The sequence below is a fragment of the Acanthisitta chloris genome, unplaced genomic scaffold (genome assembly GCF_000695815.1).
Source record: "Acanthisitta chloris isolate BGI_N310 unplaced genomic scaffold, ASM69581v1 scaffold20559, whole genome shotgun sequence".
Lineage (NCBI taxonomy): Eukaryota > Metazoa > Chordata > Aves > Passeriformes > Acanthisittidae > Acanthisitta > Acanthisitta chloris.
In genome coordinates, this window is record NW_008692245.1 from 49949 (window position 1) to 72171 (window position 22223).

The following is a 22223-nucleotide window of genomic DNA, read 5'->3' on the forward strand; positions in this document are numbered from 1 at the left end:
GCACTTTATTGACAGTTTGGAGGCAAATGGTCATCATGTGTTTGCATTTTAAGAATGCAAGCATGAATAGAACTGGAATAACAGAAAAATAAAACCCAAAATATCCCAAAGCTGAAACTGGTAACAGAGAAGCACAGTGTATACTGGTATGAAGGCCTGAAATAGTTCTCCATTGCCTGTCTGTCTTGTCATGTTGTGATTATAGTGTGCTCCAGAGAAACCAAACTTGGAAACTTTGATACCTTTGTCAGCTGGAATCAGATCCATTCCAGGTCATTTCGGTTGAACATCCTCTGGAAAGCCTGGTCTGATTGTCCACTTACAGTTCCTTAAGAGTGAATATAGACCTGTCTTCCTCAAAGCTGTCTTCTATGTGTTGTGGGTGACACCCTGGGAGAAGGGAGAGGGTGTGGCACTGCAGCATGTTCTAAAGCAAAGTTTCCCAAAATGCAGGGTGTACATCCTAACAATGAATACTTATAAATCCAGGATGTGCTGTCATCCAGCAGCTGGAGGCAACATCTTGACATTGCTGGAAGTACATCCAGAGACTCTGCAGTGGATTCTTTTATCCAAAAGGCTATACATAATTGCTCTGACCTTTTCATCCCTTTGTGCATGACCTATTGCCCCAAACTTCCCCTATGCTAAATCATTTACTTTCCTATATTCTTGGTCTATGTAGATTGCTATGAATTAAGTCTTTATTTACTTCTCCCATTCACCTGTTTCAGCAGATTTTAATACCTATGGAAAGTGCATGTTCCTTCTGAGACAGCTGCAAGGCTTGCCCCAAGCTGCTGCTTTGTGCACTCAAGAATTTTGTCCTTGCTCTCCTCATGGACCAGCTCTTTGTGCAATGGCGCTCCTGAAGTCTGGGTAAATTAGCCCTGCTTTTCATTCAGGCTTATCTCCCTCTTCAAACTGAGAGGATTCAGTCCTCTCATTGTCCCTGATGCTTGCACTGTTAAATCATAACTTTTTTTTTAGGTGCTTTCTGCTATTTCCTGTTCTGCTTTCTATGATGCTTCCAGTTACAAAGAAAATGTTTAGTCAATGCAATACTTGTAGCTGTATTTATCTTGTAGCTATATTTATCTTATAGCTATCTTTTATTTCTGGCTTCATCCCCTTTCTGAAATGAGCTTACTTAAATTGAGTAGGTGTAGGATACTGTCAAATGTGCAAGCAAGCCACGTGAACAGCGCATCCCAGAAGACCTGTAAAAATGTCAGTATTAAACAGTGTGTACTATAATTTTAGCTGTAAACATTGATCTTTCAGAATCACTTAGGTTGGAAAAGACCTCTAAAATCATGGAGTCCAACTGTTAACCCAACACTACCAAGTCTTAGACCACCACTAAACTATGTCCCTACGTACCACATCTATACATCTTTTAAATACCACCAGGAATGGTGACTCAACTGCTTCCCTAGCTAGCTAGCCTGTTCCAATATTTGTCAACCCTTTTGGTGAAGAAATTGTTCCTAATTTCTTTGCACTTCTGTCCCTCATCTTTAAAAGTGAGTGTGCTTTTGTAGTATGGCTTCAAGAATCTTAAGGCTGAGGCTGGGCAAACCTTTCAGAATGTATGTGGGCACAGTTGCTTCTTGGGGTTGAGCAGGTGAACAGGTGTTATTCTGATAGCATCTTTGCTTATTTTCATAGCAGCTACACTTATTTCCATAGTGGCTACATTTATCCCTGCTCTTACCTTGTCACCTTGCAGAATCCTATCAGCAGATAATGGTGAGCAGCTAGAGGAAGGAGTGCATGGAGCAAGCACCTGACAGACAGCAGACTTGCCTGCCCTGTTCCTTGCTCTGTCAGCAGCTCTGTTCACTTAAAACTGCACAGATATTCCCACTCCTTTGTCCTGCCTGCTCGACACACTTGTGCATTTCTTTGACACAGATACAAGACAGCAGTAAGAGATGCTGAGAAAATTCAGTATCTTTAGTATCAACTGACTGTGGGGAAAACGGTTGACCCTAAGATTTTTGTAGAGACAAAACAAACCCTATCAAAGACATCAGACATAGAGTATGCATGATTCCAGTGAGTTCTGAATGTTCCAGGGTAATGACTGAATTTTAGTAGTTCTGCAGTATGTTTTCAACAGTCATCTTTTTTTACAATTTCATATATCCATCCTAACTCCCTTATTTTCCCTCACATTCTCAGATAGCAAGTGACTCACCTGATTCTTTACTGTACTCCATACCACCTCCAACCCACATTTTCAAGCTGTTTGTTTCCTTTTTCCCTCACACCTCTTGTGCTACTTCTATACTTAGACTTCTCCTTAGACTTTAATTAATCTGACCTGCGCTTTAGACCTTAGACTTCAAATTCTTTAAGACCACTCTTGTGGCTGGAGAAAAGGAAACTGCAATTAACCATAACCACTCAAAAAGCCAAACACAAGATACTGCAAGCAAAGTAAGAGGTCATCACGATCAATTGGCTTTTTATGAGCCTTCAGTGATATCCTGAGAGCTTCTGCTTAATTACCTGATTTATATTACTTTTATTGTTCTATAGTGTTTCTTAAATGCTTCTGCATGTTTTGGGAAAAAAAAAGCACACTTATTGAAGAGGCATAAATTTTGTTAGCTGCAGTGTAACCCTACAAGTAATGAAGAGCTATCATCAGAGATTTGATGTGTTACAAGTCTTGTAGAAAGTCAGGAATAAAATTCCTGTAAAGTGTTAGATTAGTGAGCAAGCTGAAAAACGAACCAAATGCCTATTTATGTGACATTCATATTTGGTGTTATGAAGAAATGTAAGAAAAGAACAGCTGAGACACTGCATCAAATACCCTAAAACCATCTGGCTGAAAGATGTTTTTCGCTAAAGATAGTTGTTGTCAACACCCCCACAGAACTCCTTTAAGCAGATCTTGGATTTTCAAATAGCCTTTTTTCTGTTTCTCTGAGGCACAAAGAATGGGCATATAACCAGATGAAAATATGGCCTTAGATTAAAAACTTGCTAATAGAGCAAATTTTAGGGCTAAAAGTACAAAAAGAAAATGATAATGGAGATCCAGAGAGTTGTGTGCCAAGAACAAGTGTTGGGTGGACTGCATAGTGAGATGGAGAAACCTGCAGGTAGAAAAAAGGCTTCAGCTTTCTCTGGCCTTGAGACCTCAAGAGTGAGTGAATGAAGACTCAGTGTTCAACAGCTAAATGTCATTCAAAACAACCTATGTTTAGAAGAACTGCAGTTGGGTTCAAAGTAATGTCTTGCAAGGGTTGGACTCTGACCTGTTGTGGTAATGCAGGTCTGCTGTGGTCTTTGAGCAGTCTTCTCCTAAAGTGATAGCATCTGAAACAAAGTCTGTGGGAAATGTTGCATTGGTGTGGTGTGCTGTACCCTATTTCTTGGCCTTGCAACTAAAGTCGCCTAGGCAGTGTCTGAAAACACAGAGCTCTATGCTGGATGCCAGACACCCAAGAACTTCCCTGGGCCTCCAAGTAAGGCAAGCTGATGGGACTGCACAGGTGAAAGAATGCTCTAGGTGTTCTGTGTATTCTACAAGTACATCAATAATTGTTAAGCAAAACAAGAAACTGGTGAAAGGCAGTACACACCCCATACATGGGGAAATTCTTAAGAATGGGCAAAATAAGGAGTTGAGAAGTCACTGCACCCTGGATTTTTTTTCTTGTGTGGAGTAAATTATTTATACATTAGGGAATGCCAAATATTAACCGAAGGAATTTTTTTTTCCTCCTCCTATGAGTAGATTACTTTGTGGCTGTCCTGGAAAAATGTTCTGTTGTTCTCCAGAACATTTCATTGCGTCCTTTAATTTTAGACAGACAAGCTACCTGGTCTTGGGGGACACAGCCACAGTAGGGTCTGTTCAGCCACTGAAGCTTGTGTGTGGAATATTAACCTGAAAGAAATCTACAATATTACATACAGCCCTATTATAAGTTGGGACTGCATATCAAACCAGTGCATGGTATTCTGCCTTTCTGCTGTTAAATCTAAATTACAACAGAGGGAAAAGTCAGTGGAAACTAATTGTATGGCTAATTAAAACAGTTTGAAAGGAAGCAATTGCAAGAAGAGAAATTGCATTATAGGCAAGAGGAGCTAGGATGGTAAATGTTTAAATATGCAGCCTTCAAGTGTCAGTTTTCCTCAGAGAATGTCCCCCATATGAGAAGTCTGCTATTCAGCCGCATTCAACCTGTAGGGCAGAGAATTTTGTATAGGAAAGGTAGAGGCTGGAGGCAGTAATGCTCATTGAGCTTTATGACAACCAGTGTGAGAGGCTTGGGATTGAAAACAGATTTTTAAGGTTTATTTTTCATTTTCTTCACAAGTTCCTTAAAATGCTTAAAGGGAATGTGAAAAAAAATGCAGTGCTTTCTTCCAAAGACAATGAAGGGAGAAGCAACTGAGAAGGGTAGGCAACTTTCAAAGCATTAAGTGAAGGATACAGTGATACCCAGTGAAAACTTGCTTGAAAAAAGAGAAGTAATTTTGGTGGGTTAAGTGGCCCCCCTAGAAAGGTACTTCAATATTTAGTTCTTTAAAAACAGGGCAATAAAAGAGATGCATATAGGTCATTCTTTTTCATGGATGCAAGCTAGAAGAAGGTAGATGTTAAAATTTGGTCACAGTTGCTTTGATTTACTTTAAATTTTAATATTTGTTAATTTATTGTTTAATTATATGAACTAATTGTTTAGTTTCTTTATTGTGGAAACTGATAGACTAGGGAGCTCCTGCCTCTTTTGTATGCCTATATTCCTTCCTTTTTTTGCCCCCGCAAGTCTTACACAAATTCTTGTTCATCTACTTTAGTGCTTTTATTACTCCTGATGTACTTATTGCTGGGTAGCACACATAAGCCTTAGGCATACATTAACTTGTCTTCAGCTTCCCTGGTTTCCTTTCCTGCCAGTTCTTCTGTTACTTTAAATATTTATTTAATCTGGCCTGTACTCTTTTCTGCCTATAATGTCATATGTGGAGACATCCTCACTTTTTGCTTGATATTAAACCCAGTATCTTGTACATATACTTTTTCGTCCTTCTATTCTATATTGCTTGTAACAAAGTCAAGAATTGTGCTGCTTAGCCTTCACATCTGTCTTGCCAGTATTTCTTCTGAGCTCATTTACATCCTGTGGCTGTTATTGCATTGCCGAGACAATATTTTGGTGGGTTTTTTTTTTCCCTAAACATAAGTTCCTATCACTTTAAATGAAGAGAGATTTCTTTTCTCTGCTTCTCAGGTTTGTTTCCTAGTACTGTGTATGTTGAAGCTCCTGCAGAAGCAGACAGTGGTATGAATTTCTCATGCCAACATGATGCTGACATGTCATCTCCCAGCATTGTGCCGGACAAGTGCCACTTGTTTTGCTTTTCTTTAACCTTAGCCCTATTACTGCTCTGTGTGCCCTGGCTAATACAGATGCTTACTTTCTCATCTTTGCCTTTAGGAAAACCTTCCCTGGTAAAACTGTTCTTGAGGATCTAGAGAATAAATGTTTCGTATAGTTTGTCTTCTACGAAAATTTATACGAAATACTTGAATCCTATACTGGGTACTTTGTGACCAGACATAAGTGACTTCATTTACTTCTTTTCCAAGGTGAAAATGTATTTGGCTAGGTAACACTCCTTTTTCACGACCTCTGATAATATAGCCACCCTCTGCTGTACACATCATGGATTAGCTGGTGTGAATTAGTTGACTTTATTTGTAGTAATGTAGTGAAAAGTAAACTTTTCATCAGTTTTGTTTAAGGGATTCTTCCTGTTTAGTGGAAATCTCAAGATTTGCATAACTTGAATTATTTGGCCTCTGATAATGTGGGCACCCACATATCATGTACTTTGTAGCCGAAGGATTTTAAAGCCAATCTGCAGTATTGCTTTAAGTAAAACTTTCAGCTTCTCATAACTAAAGTACTTCTTGTCTTCTTATACAACTTGAAATTTAATTTTTTAATATTAAAATGCCTCAAAAATGTCATTGGTGTAATAGTAAAAATAGATTTTGCGTATTTTCTGAAATACAGAGTATGAGACATAAATGAGAAAATTTCTGAGAGCAGGAAAAGAAATATTTTTCTCAGAGGATTGAGTGAAGAACAGAGAGGTCAATTTTAAAACCTTTCATTTTGTGTGATTACAGCCATGCTGCAAATGCCATTTCACTATAAGGAAGGGCTTTAAAACATACCTTATTTCTTGATTTGTGCTGCAGGTCAGATTAACTAAAATGGTTATTGTCACCCTAGAGATTCCTGCTTGCTGCAAGACCAGACTTTAAACCCTATTTTTATTATTAAAAAGGCCAGCAGCAACAAAGACTATTTTACAAGTTCTGAGACGTTTTCATAGCAATTTGATCTTTATACACAGGTTTTTAGAACTCTTTGTACTGCAATTCTTAGCATATGTGAAAGTCAGAAAGGGGGGAGAAGGAGCATGAGCATTCATTTGCCACTTGCCTGGAGACTATCCCCTCTCAATGCCCTTCTTGGGGAATGAATTTTGAACAGAGTATGTGGTCGATTCCTGTGTTGTGGTGGAACAGCAGCATCTTTCAGCAGATGAAGTAGGTCAGGTTGAGGGGAAACCTCTAGTTTGGGGGTCCAATATATAGTGCAGGTTCCTCTTACGCCTCTTGAATTGCCATTACATACTTCTGTCTTCAAGGAAAAAAAATTCATCTGTTCAAGGTGGATATGACAGTATGATTTCACCTGGGCATGACAGTTTCTATTTGTATCCTATTTTAGTCAGTCACCAACCAATGTTAATAAAACTGACCTCTAGAAGGGAAAAAATACTAGGTGCAACTTCTCCATGTAGTATTTTAATAGTGTATATACTGCTTTTACTGTACTTGCTGCAGTGATCTTTCTGTGATGCAGAACTGTTGCAGAAAGATTCAACTCCACATAGTTGCCTCTTGCGCTTTCCTAAGTCTCGTTTAGGAAAATCTGGCAGTAGTTAGCCAGCCAGTATCCTCGGGTATCCCTTGACATTATCTGCCTGTCTTCTCCTTATCCTCTGCTTTTAACTGCTCACACAATGTTTGGACATTTAATCTTACACTTTTTAATGGAACAAAACTTGATGAAAAGATTATTTTGCTGGCTTCAGCAGGGTAATTTGGATGCCTGCCCATATTTCTTGATGGGAATCTGTTGAGTCCATTATGGAGATTGAGTGTTTAAATTCATTTGTCTTAATTGTGTTCCCAGAAAAATCCCTGAGATGTGTAGAATGCAACAAGACTGTGGGGTTTTTTGGGGTTTTTTTCTTTTGCCCCAAAACCCTGGTGAGATCCTGTCTGATTTGAAAAATCCTTTGACTGGTTATGAAGTGGAAAATATATTGGAGAGAGTAGATGTTGGTAATGACATGTGCATCCAGCACTGTCTTGGGAACTGCCTGGACAAAGATGCATCAATTCCGTTTCTAGAAAGTGCATCTTTTTCATACCCTCCCCCAAGTGTCGTCCTCTCCTTTGTTATCAGTGGGTTCTCTGCTGGCACTGCCCTCCAGCAGCAGTACTTGCTCCTGCAATGTGTTTGTGCCAACAGTATGCTTTGTCTGCTTGAATTGCATGGGGTAAATGGTGATGGTGCCAAGGCACCACCCAGTCCTCAGAGGAGCATTCTGGTACTTCACCAAGAGACACTCAACTCTCCCAGTCCCCTCCACCCCATTCTGGTGCCAGCCCAAAGCTCTCTTGGTATTTAATTCATAGCTCTGCCTCTTGTACTCAGACTTGACCATGACTACCCATCAACATCAGCTGTAAAAAGGAGAGGAGATCTTACTTCAATGCAGCTTCAAGCCAGAAGTGTTTGACAGACTCATGTTTATGATGTCTAACTGCAGTGGAGCTGATTTGTGTATGTTTTGTAGGGTTCAGAGAGAAGGGGGATATGTTTTCTAATGACTCCTGGGGTGGAAGCACAAGGTTAGGCTAATAAGGACTTGTGTTTTGATTTTGCTTTGTTTTAAGTTTAATGGGTTTAAAGTCCTTTAAGTATAATGGGTCTGAAAAGTAAAGCAAATCATCTTTCCCCTTCTAGTTTTCTTTCTCACTGGAGCCTTTTGGAATTTACCCTTTCCCCAGAGGGATGCTGTGTCCATGGCATCACTCTGTTCGTGGCAGGAAGGCTGTGGTTGTATATGTGACCCTTGTGATGACTGAACTACATTGCTAGCAGGAGAGTGTACTTTACTTTTACATGGATGCTCCATAGCTGCCTGTACAGAGGGTTGGGTCCAGGTGTTGGAGGCCTGGGCAGCTGAGGCTGGGAGTCGGCACCTGTTTCCGACAAAAAAATCTCAGCATTTTATTGCTGAGATATAATGCTTATTCTAAGTGTTTTATTGCTTTTGCTTAATCTGGGGAGTGATGATGTCACATAAAATTAGTTTCTAAGCCTCAATCTTTAAGAGTTTGAAGTTTAAAGTGACTTTTTCACACTTAGTTTTGCTTCTCCCCATCTCTGATGGGTTGAAATGTGTTCCTGAATATAAATATACATATTCAAGACTGAGATTAATGAAAGTTTATCTTAAACATTTTATGCAAGTAGGTTGGCTGGAGGTAACCTCAGACAATTGCAGAACACTAGTGACTTAAAAGTTTAAGGGATGTAAAACCTTACGGTCTCTAAAGCATTCCTGAAAGCAATACTGTATACTTGGAAAAAATCAAGCAAAACCCCAACAAACTGTGAGTAAATTCTGATGAACAAGGTTCTAAGTGTTTACACCACACACAAAAGCATGACCAGTGTGTGTGGTAAGTGAAAGTTGATATCTAGCATTGAAGTGCTACTGTGTTTCTATAAGCAAAAGCCTACATACTGTGATCAAAGCTGACATGTAAACAGTGTTGTTCTCATAACTGAAATACTTGTCTTGTCTTAAAAAAAAAAACAGACAAAAAACACCAAAACACCCCAAAAATTCTGCTCTCAACATATCTATTAAAGCCTTATTTTCCCTGATTTGTGCTGAAAAATCATGAGCGTGTGGATACTTTGAGTCTTCGAGGGACAAATGTCCCTCTAGGAATTCTGCCCTGAAATACCATTTTTATTTAAATAGCCTAGCTGTTGCAGTGCTTGATGTGAAGCTGCCAGCATCGCTGAAGTCTACCTATCTGAAGTAAAGTAATACTTGTAAAAGCACTCAACCAAAAGCCACCCAACCAATAGCTCTCCTCCCCAAAACCTCACAGAATTTCTTTGCTGTGGTTTCATCTTTATTTAAGTGGTAACAAGTAGGGAAGTAATATCATGTAGGTGCTACAAGCTCAGTTATCAGTTGATTTTTCTCCTCTGCAAGTAGGATCTCTGAAAGCTGAAAAGCAAGCAAAATCATAGTGTATTGCAAGCTTAGTAAGCAAAATGTCTGTATTGACTGGATGGGAAGCTCAATTGACTATTTTTGTGATGGAGTAGTAGGGGGCAATGGAGGAGATTGGATGCTTTCCTACCATGGTATGGTTGTCCTTTAAATTTTTTATGATGTGCACACATATGCATGCAGAGAATCCCCATCTGAACAATTTTCTAAGACCTGGGAGTGGAGAGAGCATGGGCTAAGGAGCTGTTCCAGTTGCAGGTCAGATCATCTAAGGGTTAACATCAAGCCCTGAGGTTTGTGTTTCGAAAACCTTCTCATAGAGAGGGAGAGCACTACTACCCTCCACCCATGCTCCAAGTTGGACAGCTGGTGGATCTGAAGCTGATGTGACTGTATTAACAAGGTGGCAAATCCAAGCTAGCAAGTCTATCAGCATGAAGAAATTGAGTATCTTACTTGTGCAGTCATGAATTGAGATTTTAAATTAAGAATATGTCCTTGGTAACTTTGATTTTTGATACTAATCCTGCTTCATAAACCAGTTCAGATCAATATTTTCTGTTGTTCAGAAATGGCAAAGCTTATGAGCTGAGGAACCACCTGCAAGAATCATAGAATCCATCAGGTTGGGAGAGACCTCAAAGATCATCGAGTCCTGTTAAGGCTGTGTTGATACTGCAGTGTGGTCTGCATAAAAGATGTTACTTATGTAATGCTTTTCATAGGTCATAAGCATGACTTGAGTATTGGAATGTGTCAAAAGTGTCCAGAAAGACAGGAAACCATGCTGTGAAACTCATTGTTTCAGTCAGGATTGCAGAGCTGACTGAAGCTGCCATAAAGAGAACAAGACCTTTAGGATATTGTATATTATAATTAACATAGGTGTTTTCTTTTTAAATTAGATGCAACAGTTGGAGTTAGCACAGATGCAACAGAGAGAAGCCAACCTCACAGCTTTGGCAGCCATTGGACCAAGGAAGAAAAGACCATTGGATTCATCAAATGTTGGAACTGGGCTGGAGGTACAGACATGGCTTACAATGACTTGTATGGTGTTATGTCTTAATACTGAATTACATTTATCTTGGTTTCTCTCACATAAAATGGTTTGTTGCATTCTGGAAGAAACCTAGTTTGTGTTAGGTGTCTCCAAGGTGTCTGGTAAATTTGATGGGGATGTTTAATTGTTTTTTAAAGCAAGAACCGTGAGTAACAGCACTGTGTGTAAAGGACTGAATGAAATGGTGAGTCAGAAATTTCCATCTGCAGTGGAGGGTAACAAAGCTGTGGTGGCCTTCTACAGCAACTAGTTGTCACGGCCCCTCAGCTGAACTCACGATGGCAGTTTTGGATGGCTTTTGAAATGGATCTTCCTTTGACATTTGACTGTGGACATTTATCCATGCACAATGCATAGGGACTGTTTTCAGGTATTCTGTGAGTTCACCTTGGCTAGATCCTCCCAAAAACTAATAAATAAATCAATAAAGCTAGACCATTCACTTCCTGCAGTGAGCCAAATCATCTTTTCTGGCTCGTGTTGAATTTTAAAAGTGCCTTGAAAGTGCTTATAACAAATCTTGCCAACAATGTGCTGGAGATAAACTATTTCCGATACCTGGGAAGCTTTTGTGGCTGGCGAAGTTTGTTCCAAGGAGTCTGACGTTCTACTTCTGTTAGAGGTCATTATCTTTTCTAGAGATGAGAGAAATGTGTTGCAGGCTGTCATTCATGTATTGCCAGTTTTGCTCTTCTTTATCATGTAGCCTCAGTATTGCTCAAGTGAAAGTCTGTTTGCCCACTGACTCACAATGAGCAGAAGCCTGGAAGGTAACTCATGAGTGGAGGAATTGGTGATAAAGTTGTCCTTTCTGATGAATCTTAAGTCTTTTTTATTCTTGTGGTCTAGGAAGCTTAAATAGATGCTAGGATTGAAAACACTCTTGTCATTTCTGTGTAGTGGAGTCCAGGAGGACCTTGTCCTCAATTAGTTGCAGTGTCACTGAGACAGTGGTGGCATCTGTCCTGTACCTTTTTCTTCAGCCTGGACTATGACAAAAGACCTCTCTAAACAGGTGAGACAGACTTGTTTCACTGATTTATTTTTTTTCCCCCTGACGTAGATACACAATTAGCTCTTTGAATGCTCCCTGTTTTTACCACAAGTGAAGGGAAGAAATCTCTCAACAAGCTGCAGAAAGCAGCGTTCACAGCTTTTAAGCAGCTATTCTTCTCTTTGAAGTTTTTAAATGCACTTTCACATGAAGCTGAATGTACAGTTACTTTTTTTATAATACCATATAATACCACTGGAAAAACTTGAAAAAATTAGTCCAGCACAAGAACAGTTTTCTCCATCCTTTTCTCATCTTCCCCCAAGCTTCTATCAAGTAACTATTCCTGTTCTTCATAGTGGTTTTCTGTAATTATTACCAGATTTGTTTCTGAATATTTAACAAGTCTGCCTGTTAGGTACTTTTCAGTTATTTCTCAGTGTCGGTGGTGTGTCTGCTTTATTAAAAGCTTTATGACATTGTGCCAAAGTGAGGCAGATAACAATGTTGCTACTGAAAGGTGGTGATCCATTATTTATATTACCAGCTTAAAAGATTGTGGACCTAACGTGCCTAAAACTGACCATAACCCTTCAAAACATTTAACTGACACAAACTTGCCTGCTGTATTTCAAGATGCTTCCCGTATGGGTTGCCATACTAGGCTGAGTTGTAAGGGCAGTGGGTGAAAGTAATTCTGCCAGTGAAACTATTTTTGTTTCTTGCATGCAAGCTTGCGTTCTGGTGCCTAGTGCTGAGGCTTCATGCTACCATAAAACAATTCTCTGCAGACGTTTTTTTTTTTCTATTTTGTGAAATTATGCAGGGTAGCAAACTGGAGAAGGATGTTTAGACTTAAATGTTTTAAGTGTTCCAATATATCTGAGCAGGATTTATAAAAGGCTTAAGACTTCTCATGTAGAATAAAGAATGGTTTTGACAAACACTCTCTAGTTCAAGAAGCAGAACATTTGTAATACATTCATGATAACATGGCAAAACATCCTGAGCAGTAAACAACATTCCATTCTTCGAAGATGAAAGGAGGTCTTTGAAACTGAAAGCAAGTACAATATGGCCTCAGGCTGATACACATTTGGGCATCTTTAAAATCATCTTTTTGGGCAACCTGTCTGAGAATAATTTAAACAGGCAGGATGTACTTTCTCATTTCAAATTGCAAATACAGACAAAATACAGACAGCTTTACTCTCAGGTAATCTTAAATGTCAGAACTTGGAGACTATGCAATGGCAAGTAGTAAATCTGTGCATAATACCCCTGTGACTATTTTATTATTTTTAAAGCCTAATATCTTGGTAGACAGGTATGATGGAAGGAGTTATTCCTGAATAACATTATTAAGGGAAATCACTGATGCCAGCTGCATTAATTTTAACTAATAATTTTAAGTAATGCTTCAACTTTCTTTGGATGATGTTCTTTGTACAACATTTGTATCTCTTATGTCTGTGTTAGGGCAAAGTTCACTCTGTTCGGCTTCTTTTTGTGGTTGTCTATTGCAATAATTAAAGGAAAGGAATTGTTTCAAGCCATTATTAATGTAAACTGAAGCCCTAAGGTATTTGGGGAGACAGGGAAGAAATAATCAGTTATAGTATGTAATAAAAAAGTGAAACTCTGTAAGCAAATTTGTCACATATTTGCCTTTCTTTATTGTGTACCAAAATGTAAGGGGTACTAGAAGAGTGCAACTCAGCAGACTGGGTTAGTTGGATCTGCTGTCTTCTGTTGCAGTAAGTGTGAAGGGATAAAACCAGCATTTTGTTAGCATACCATGTTCCCTTTCTCCACAAATGAGTGTCTGTGTTTTGCTGGGATATTTCTTCATCTGTTTTGCCACACTCTGGCACCTGACTTTGCACCTCTTCTGGAAAGTCGTTTTTCCTGGGACAGCTGAATGCCTGATTTCTGTGCATTCATCTTCTCTTGTTCTCTGAAATTCTGCTTTCTTTCCATGGTCTTTCAAGGAGACCTATTATGGCTCCTTGTAATCTGGGAACTAGAACAGGTGGTGACAGAAGCATGTGCTTTACAGCTAGGTGCCTGCTTACCTGCAGCTGCATCACCTCATAGTGTGGCAGGTAACAAATAAAGAAAGAGGATCTTGTCCAGAGGAGTGTCTGTCAACTAATCTGGACCTAGAAGCAATATAAAAAGAGTAAACTGAATCTTGCTGTGATTATTGCTTATGTCTTCCTAAACTTGAAATAGCAGTAGAGACAATCCATGACGGTCATGGAATGAAAAACTAAGGCTAATGCTCTAGGCCTAATTAAAAAAAAAAAAAAGGGGAAAAAGAAAAGCATCAGTATAATGGGAATTCTTTTCTCCTTGTTGGAAACACTAGTTTGGGTAGTTTTGCATGTTCTCTTCACTGCAACTTAACATTTGAATGGTATTGTTCAGAAAGAGTCATTTGAGAAAGCCCTGGTAAGAAAATCCCTCTATTGTGAAAATGTGTTAATTGGTGCTACTTGTATTCCAGAGGTGGTAATATCTTCATCTCTCTCACTCTAGTCCCTCCGGACACTTGTGGATACAATGAGGGGGAGAGGCCTTTGGATTTGATTTATATGTGTTTTGGGGTTTGTGCATTTGTTACCCACCTCTTCTCCTCCCCCAGTTTGAGGGCATTTGGTAAACAGTAATGAATTAAAGGGTAGGAAGAATTGAAAAACAACTTGTCTTGAGAAGGGAGGACACTTCTAAAACAAATAAGAAAAAAGTAAACTTGAAACCACAGGCTCATTTTCCCAATTCTGTGTTCTGTTTCAGAGTTTTTATTGGTTGGTAACATGCCCCATAATGTTGTCAATGCTGATAAATAGTCAAGGATTTTTTTTATTAAGTTTTACTGCTTTTCTGATGACAAAGCCATTTTTGAAACAGCTGTCTTATTCTTACTCTAACCAGAGTCTTAGAAATCTGAAAACCCTTGTAGATATTTAAAGCTTTTTTTTCTGTGAGAAAACAGGCTACAGTTCTGAGTCCTTACACTTTCCTTCTATCCAAAGGTGTGCTAGGTGCAAGGTCGTCTTTGGCCTTGAACCAAGAGCAGTGTATTTGTGCAGCATCATACAGTGGGGAGTGAAAAAAGTCCACATATGCTTTTGAAAGCAGAGTCAGGAAGACTGGCTGTTCCACTTATGTTCAGCTTCTGAAGGCTGTGGTACAGTACATTATGCTTTGTACAGGAGAACTTAGTTGGATGCATGCACTTCTGTGTAATTTTTTGGGGTAGATGCCTTGCTTCTCATTAATTTTCTGGCTCCATGTTAACACATTAAGTACTTGGAAATAATGCAATCTGTCCTGCCCCGAAGTGCTGTTCATGTTGTGTCCTTTGCTTGCTTTCTTACAGGCTGGTCCGATTGACTGACTCGGGGGTATATCTCGTGTCTTTTCTTTCTTTTTGCCAGATCCAATGGCAAAGGAAATTTCCTCCTTCCAGATAACTGCTTGTGTCTGTTCTATCTGCTGCCAAGACTGGCTGCTCTGTTAGTAAGTGTGGGTCTTGCCCTCCTCACTAGTAGTCTGGCTTTGCTGTGTAAACTTAAGCTACTACAAGTAGCTGCTGCTGAAGTAGATGATGCAGCTGATATCCTGGGGTCAGTGCAGGGCCATTGAAATACTTTCCTTCTGTCAAACTCCTAGCTCTGGCCAACATGCTTAAAATAATGTGATACTTCCAGGATTATGCACAGGTAATATGGCAGTCCTCAAATAAGCTTGTACTCTCCTTCTGGGAAGAAATTCGACAGAAAAAAAAAATGCGAGAAGTGTCTTGTTTACCACAGTGGTCATTGTTCCATTTTAGTATTGATTGTGGGTGGAAGAAATGAGCTTGTCATCTTCTCTTGTCTCTGCCGCTTCTGATCCCTGTCAGCAGAACTTCAACTTACCCTTCTTCCTTTACAGCTTAGGATGCTGTTATGCATGTTGATTAAGTATATTGTATACATGGTGCTCATTTAGCTTTTGGAAATGATCTTTAGGATGACTGAGGAAGAACTAAGTCTTTGAGCAACAAAACCTTTCTGCAGAATGTAGGAAAATCACAACTCTTCAAAATGATTGGGGAAGAGACATGCTTTGTGTTTTTCCACTCTGTGACAACCAGGTGGCTTTGTTGGGGTTTTTTTTGGCATTTGCAGGAGGGATGTGTGGTATATGACTTTATGCTCTCATAAGCAGTAGTTGTAGACGTAACTGCCACCTTTTTGGCCATAAGCTCTTCTGATGAGAGAACATGCTAGCATCATTCATCAGCTTCAGTATTGGTGTTCAGGATGTGTCCAAATGTGGATTTAAAGGCAGAAGTTGGCTTTTAGCAAATGATGCTAGGTTTGCTGCTCCGTGTATATCCATGAGGCACACTGAGGCCACTTCCTGTTCCTTGGCATTGGTACACGAATAGTCTGCTAAAGTATTTTCTTAAAAGCTGCAGAAAAATAATTGAAAAGCAATCACTTCAAATTGGACCTGCACTACCTGAATATAAGCAGGTGCTCTGAGCCACGCTATAAAATCTGTTTCTGCCCTTGAGCAGATTCCCTCGCTGTGTCTTTTCTGTCTCTGTCACCCCTTCCCCCAGCCCACAGATCTAAGGTCATACAGGAGGGTGAGATTTTTTTTCTACTTTGCATATGCTTAATGTATACAGACACTTGATTGCAATTTCTGGTTCTTATTTAAGCTCTTAAACAATTGAAGTGTCTGTGACATGGTCATACCTTTGGGGAAGAAAGGAGCTAATAGTTAATGCATTTATAAAATATAGCTTCAACATCTAAGTTATCTGTTTGAAGACCTAACTAAGTACAGCTCTGTCAACTAGAGAGTTTCAGTTTCCATGCTAAATTTCCTGGCTGCTGTCAGTCTAGGCCATACACTTGATCTGAATTTTTTTCCCCATGTAAATAGACAAAAATATTCTCAAGTGCCATTCACGCACTTCAGAAATACAGTTCATTGGTCTGTATTGTGCCTGCTCTGTGCTGGAGATGAACTTAATTCTTCTTATGTGTGAAAGATATCTGCAATTTAAATGACTAATTGCATTGTAGCTTTAGGCTGAACATATTGGTAATGCGCAAATGTTGATGACATGTGAAGGGTCAAGAGATTTATAATTTAGTTGACAATACATTGCTTAAAATGATGTGGCAAAGAGCCAGAAAATTTCAGCTTAATAATTGTCTATTAACTAACATGACATATTTGTATAGTATTCATTACCTCCAGGTACAGATTAAGCATCTGATGTACCCATACGAAGTGACATGCGTACATGAATCTTGGGCATAATAGTGAATAAACTGACATTGCATTCGCGGTAATTTGTTTCAATATGTAAAACATGTTGTTGCCTACATTTGAAAGGACTTGTAGGAATGTTGCAGCAAAATCTGAGGAAAAATGTGTACTTTATAATAGAGTTCTCTATTATGTAGATCTGACAGCTTCGTGAGCCTTTTTTTGTAGGCTGCAGATAACATCATAAATATACATGCTTGTTTTCAGCTGCATGAGAAGCAGCCTGGAAACAGAGATCTAAACCTTTTAGACATTGGCTTTATCTACCCTAATGGTCTATAAGGTTAAAAAGAAACAAACCCCAAGACCACAACCACCTAACACAACCAACTTTATTTTTTTAAAAAGAGTTGTATAAATATTGGGCAATGTAATCGTTTAGTGCTGTGGATGTGGGAGGATTTCTGTCAGACCGAGGCATCAGTATGCTGGCTTGTCACCAAACTAGTATCTACTTCTTTCACTTTGTTTTCTCTGGCCTAAATTAGGCACTTGTTCGTACAAGCAAAACTGTCACAATTATGACAGGGTCTGTTCCTTTCGGTCTTGCTGCTGGAGGAGACTCGGGAAAGTGTTTGAACATTCCACCATGTGCTAATGTCTTTTTAACGTTTTTTCTTCCTATGAGCCAGGAATGTGTTCTGTGTTTTACAGCTGGGAAACTAACGTACAGGGTACACTAGATACCACTGACCTTAGTGTGACCAGATGTGACAGAGCTGGGGGTTGAACCTGGGGAGCTCTTGCTTCAATTTGCTAGTTGCTCTTGCCACCTTTCAACAATGGCTGTAGTTTTTCATTGTTTGGAGGAGTCGTTGAAAAGTGCCTTGTCACTTTGCTTCCTTCTGCTGGTGATATTTTTATTACATGTAGCAGAGCTGCAATAGCAGTTTTCTCTCTTGGGATCTTGACTCCAGGACTGGGATGTGTTTATGCCACACAAAAAAATTGAAATGAGAACTCTTGGCTTGACTTTTAACATTTGACTGAACACTTCAGTCCTTTAAAGTGTACTCCTCCCAAGAGTTTAAAAGTTTGTGTGAAGCCATTGAATTTGAGCAGCTCACTGAGCCTGACTCGAACTTGGTGGGAAGGAAGGTGCCTGCTGACCTCTGAGCTTTGTATCACAGCCTGTAGAATAGCTCTGAGCAATTTTGATATCCTTGTCAGTGTCCATGATCCAGACCTGTAGATCATATACTCCAGATACCTTGGAGACTCGAATAAGTTGATGATGGTAGCTCAGGTAAAGGAAGAACCTTGTCATAAGCTGTGACTCTGTATGAAGTTCACTCTTGCCTTTTTCAAAGAGTTGGTATTTAATTCGCCATCTGACCACTGGAGAGAGCTCTAGAGATCTTAAAACAGGTTTCTTGAATAACCTCTCAACAAAACTTGGCTGCTCAACAGCATGGGACTACAGCTGGAGTTCCACAATGTCTTCTCCTGCCAAGATCAGTAAGAGTAGTTGATCTCTGCCAGGTGTGTATAAAAGGCTCTAAGGATCAAGAAAGGATGACAGCATGTTGCTTGGGGAAAGTTGCTGATTGGACTCAATTCTGAGGATAAGTCAAAAGCAGGACTGCTGCTGTTGTGACCTCCTGGGGCTGATTTTAAGCCAGCTGGTTGTCTCAGTACTGTGAAGGGTGATTTACAGTGGTGCAGAGTCACATTGATGCAGTGCCTTACCTGGCTTACAAACAGTGTCTGTCAGCAGTGATACCCAGGTTGACTGGTAGTATCTGTGCTGGTAGTTACCCCTCCTGGGCTGCACGACTCTCAGAAGAGGGTCACAAAGCTGTCTTGGGACAGGCGGAAGACTAGCAGTGAAGAATCTCCCAAAAGAGCAAGACACAAGTGGTTGCTGACCAACTGGGAGGAGCTTAATAGAGTTGTCTGGGAGGAAGGAGTGGGTGCTGGGTATTTTTCAGGTCTCAAAAGCAGCATGTAGGAGCTTCTCTGCTGGAAGGGGTATATGAGATGCAAAATAGAGGACTATTGACTGTTGCCTAGGACTAGAGAAGGTTGACCTGCTGCCCAACAGGAATTTGCTCAAGTGGAGGCTCTGAGAACTGTGCAGCAGAGCACCCTCTCCTAAAGTGGCCTTTGTGTCAACTGGAGAGCTCAGAGTTGGGCATTTCTTAAGTAAGGTCTCGGACATCGACAGATGTACATGTGATGGATCATTGTGATGTGCAGATCTTGGACTGCTGCTTGTTCCAAATTCCAAAACAAAACCATGAAAGACCAGTGTTTGCATACAACTGTGGACGACAGTAGCTAAAAGGAGTTAGTGCTCAGCACTATAAATTTACTTAAGAGTGAGTTCCCCAACACAATCCCAGTCTGGACTGGAATGACTTAGGCTGTCTGTCAGCTTCTTTAATTTTAAACCATCGTGTACTTTGAGAGAAGAACCTTTTCTTTTAATTTGTTGGAGCAGCTGTTGGTTGTCAAAGAGCTCGTGACCCCTGAAATGCTCTACTCAGTAGCTCTGATAAGCCAGAGCAATACTATATGAAACGTAGAACTATGAACTGTCTGTCCTACCTAAAAAGAGTCCAGGGTAAGCTGCAGTATAACATCACTTTGTCTCTCTGCCCTGGGCATGATGGGTAAGAATTCAAGAATAAAAAAATCCATAACTCTGCCTCAAATGCAGGGAGCTTGGTGCTCCTGCCCTATTGTAGCATCTTGCAGCTACAACAGCTTCCAAAGCAGGCTGGGGGATTTGTGTCTGCCTCTTTTTTGTAAGTGAACAGGGTGCCTTTTTAAAGGTAAGACTTCTAGTCTAATGACTTATTTAGAGAGAAAATACTTTCACCTCAGTAAAGTTCTTTGAATTATAAAGGACATTGCTGTTGGGTTACTGAAAACCCTTGGGGTTTGTTTCATTTATAACATTGCCTCAGGCCTTCTGCTGCATCCTGTTGGATTGACCTCCTTTTCAACCCATGCTGGCAGCTGCATTGCAGAACTATCTTTTCCCTGGATCCTTCAGGGTTGTCATATGACAAATTTGAACTGTGACCCTTTTGTGTCTTACCAGGACAGCAGTGCCCTCTGTGCGATGTGGCCAGCAGTCTTCCCCACGCACGCATTTGTTCCGAGCCATTTAACAAACTGAAAGTTTCAAATGATGGCATTTCATAGTGTTTAATAGTATCGACTGTAAAGCAAATGAAATGGTGCTGAATACCCCGCATGCTGCTTGTAAGAAATACAGCTTCCATTTCTGCAATGTGCCCTGGGTTTTCTGTGGCTAGTGTGTGCTCTCTGGTGAATCTCTTTATATTTTTAATAAATTTCAATGCTTCCTCCCTAACAGCAGTAGCATTCAATGCTGTAGGTAGTCCAGCACTGGTGTTTGTTTCTAATATATGGGGTTTTTAAACAGATTTCTCTAAGCAAAGTGGACAAAGTCATTTTGCTGAAGTCTTGCAGAGAGTGTTAGGGTAAGAATTGATATAGTTAACACGGCATCCAAGCAACACCATCTCCAAGTGGTGTTGATGCTGGCAGGCATTGCCTTGCTGAAGTTACAGAGACTGAGCACTCGTATTTGTACAAATTGCATTCATTACCAAGAACCCTCCAGTAGTGATAAGAGACTGGCTGTGTAGCTAGATTGGCTCCAAGATAAGTAGCCAGTCTATTGTGCAGCTCATGGTAATCTTCCTCTCCCCACCCCTAATAATAAATCTTGGGGCATTTTGGAATGTGTGGGGGTTGCTCATGCCGGTAGCCTGAATGTATAACTACAAAACATCATCATCTCCTACCAACTGTGTTTTCAGGACCAAGCATGGCAGCTGGCTGAAATGGATAGGTTCAGATAGTGTTCTGAACATCTGGATGCCTTGACTGAGTGTTTGTTGCTCCCTTAAAGAACAGGTCACAGATGATAACTGGGATGAGAGTTCCAAGGCTAGAGCCTACTCACAATCATGGTTTTCTTCAAGAAGCGATGTAAACATCTGGAGCTTGGGAGCTTGCAAGTGGAAGTAAGACCTGTGCACAACCTGGGGCTCTGCATAGGTACAGAGTTAGTACCTTCTCCACAGTTAGCTTGTCCTTTCTTAATGCAAGTGTCTGTGTAGTAGACTTCAGTAAAATGGCAGTTATTTATCTTGCCACATTAACATATTTTTAAAGAAAGATATAGCTTTCTGGTTGCTTTGACTGAAATAAACCATCAGCTGGCAAGTGCTTGCTTTGTACTTTAAAGTATCAAATGTGCAAGGACTTCTGGATTGCTGCTTTTCAACATGTAAAACTGAACATCAGCAGGCTAGTTTTATGCAAGTAGGCTGTATAATCCAACCAGTTTGGTTAAACTTGTATTTACATGGAATTCTAATGGGGTTTTTTTTCTCCCTTTTCCTCCATTTAGGGTTTGAACAGCAATGGAATTACTCCTGGATCATCAGGTTTTAGCCTTACGAAGCTGCACTGTCCAAGAGTAACCCGTGTCTGTCTCAGGGACTTGATATTCTGCATGGAACAAGAGAGGGATATGAAGCATTCTCTACACTTGTACCGTGCTCTTCTGAAGTGATTTGAATTTTGCATTTCAACTTGCTGTCTACTGCCAAAGAAAACACTGAAGCATTGTTGCACTGTCTTGGAATTCCAATTTCTGGAAAATGATCCGTTGTAAGGATAACTCTTGTTTACAGATAAACATTTTTATTAAATACCTAACTTAGCACCTGTAGGGTTTTTAATAATATTTGGCTTAAATCAGTCTGTAAACCAGTGAAAACACTGAGCCGCACACACAAGCACCTGAGTACCTGCTTGCATATAACTGACTTGCAGGCTCTGAGGGCTTGATAAGTGTCCCTAGTTTATGTATGTCACGTGCTTCAGTACTCCAGAGTCTGCAACATCTGTTCTATGTGTAGTGCCACCTTCTAATTGAACCTTATTTAGGGAAACAAGGAACATTTTAATGGCACTGCATAGCATGGCAACTGTATTTAATCCTGAACCAGCAGTCAGTCAACATGCTGATGTATTGCCTGTCTGACTCAGCAGCATCTTAGGTTTTCTGGGTTTAGAATTACTGTCGGATGCTCGTTTGTGGAGGGCAAAGTAGCAAGCAAAAAGAATGAGGGGTGCTTGCCACCCCACATTTTGCCTCAGTTGCCCTCAGTGTTTCCTCCAAGAAAGCAATTGAGGGAAGGTGAACAAATTGATTGTTCTTGTGATTGAAGTACATCAGACAGTGTAGTTAGGGAATACTTCAATGTTCAGGGAAGATTTGGAGTTACTAAAAATAGAAGGAGTGTAAGATCCTAAAAAGGAAGGGTAAACAGGAGAAACAGTTTATCTTTGTCTAGATATAAAAAATAGCATTGAACTTGAGCATAGATGCAGAAAGAAATGAAGAAAAACAACCTGTGCTGGTTACAAAAAAAGAGAGAAGTGGAGAGGCATTGAAAC

The 22223-nt window shown here is 40.0% G+C and overlaps 1 protein-coding gene across 1 annotated transcript in view; it reads left to right on the forward strand.

Annotated features, from left to right (window-relative positions):
• The window catches only part of TAF4B (TAF4b RNA polymerase II, TATA box binding protein (TBP)-associated factor, 105kDa), a 55603-nt gene extending 34270 nt beyond the window's left edge, over positions 1 to 21333 (forward strand). The window contains exons 14-15 of the mRNA XM_009082592.1: positions 10284 to 10403; positions 21169 to 21333. Of these exons, the coding sequence (XP_009080840.1) occupies positions 10284 to 10403; positions 21169 to 21333 (285 nt within the window). The remainder of the gene's footprint in view (positions 1 to 10283; positions 10404 to 21168) is intronic.
• Positions 21334 to 22223: the final 890 nt, after the last annotated feature.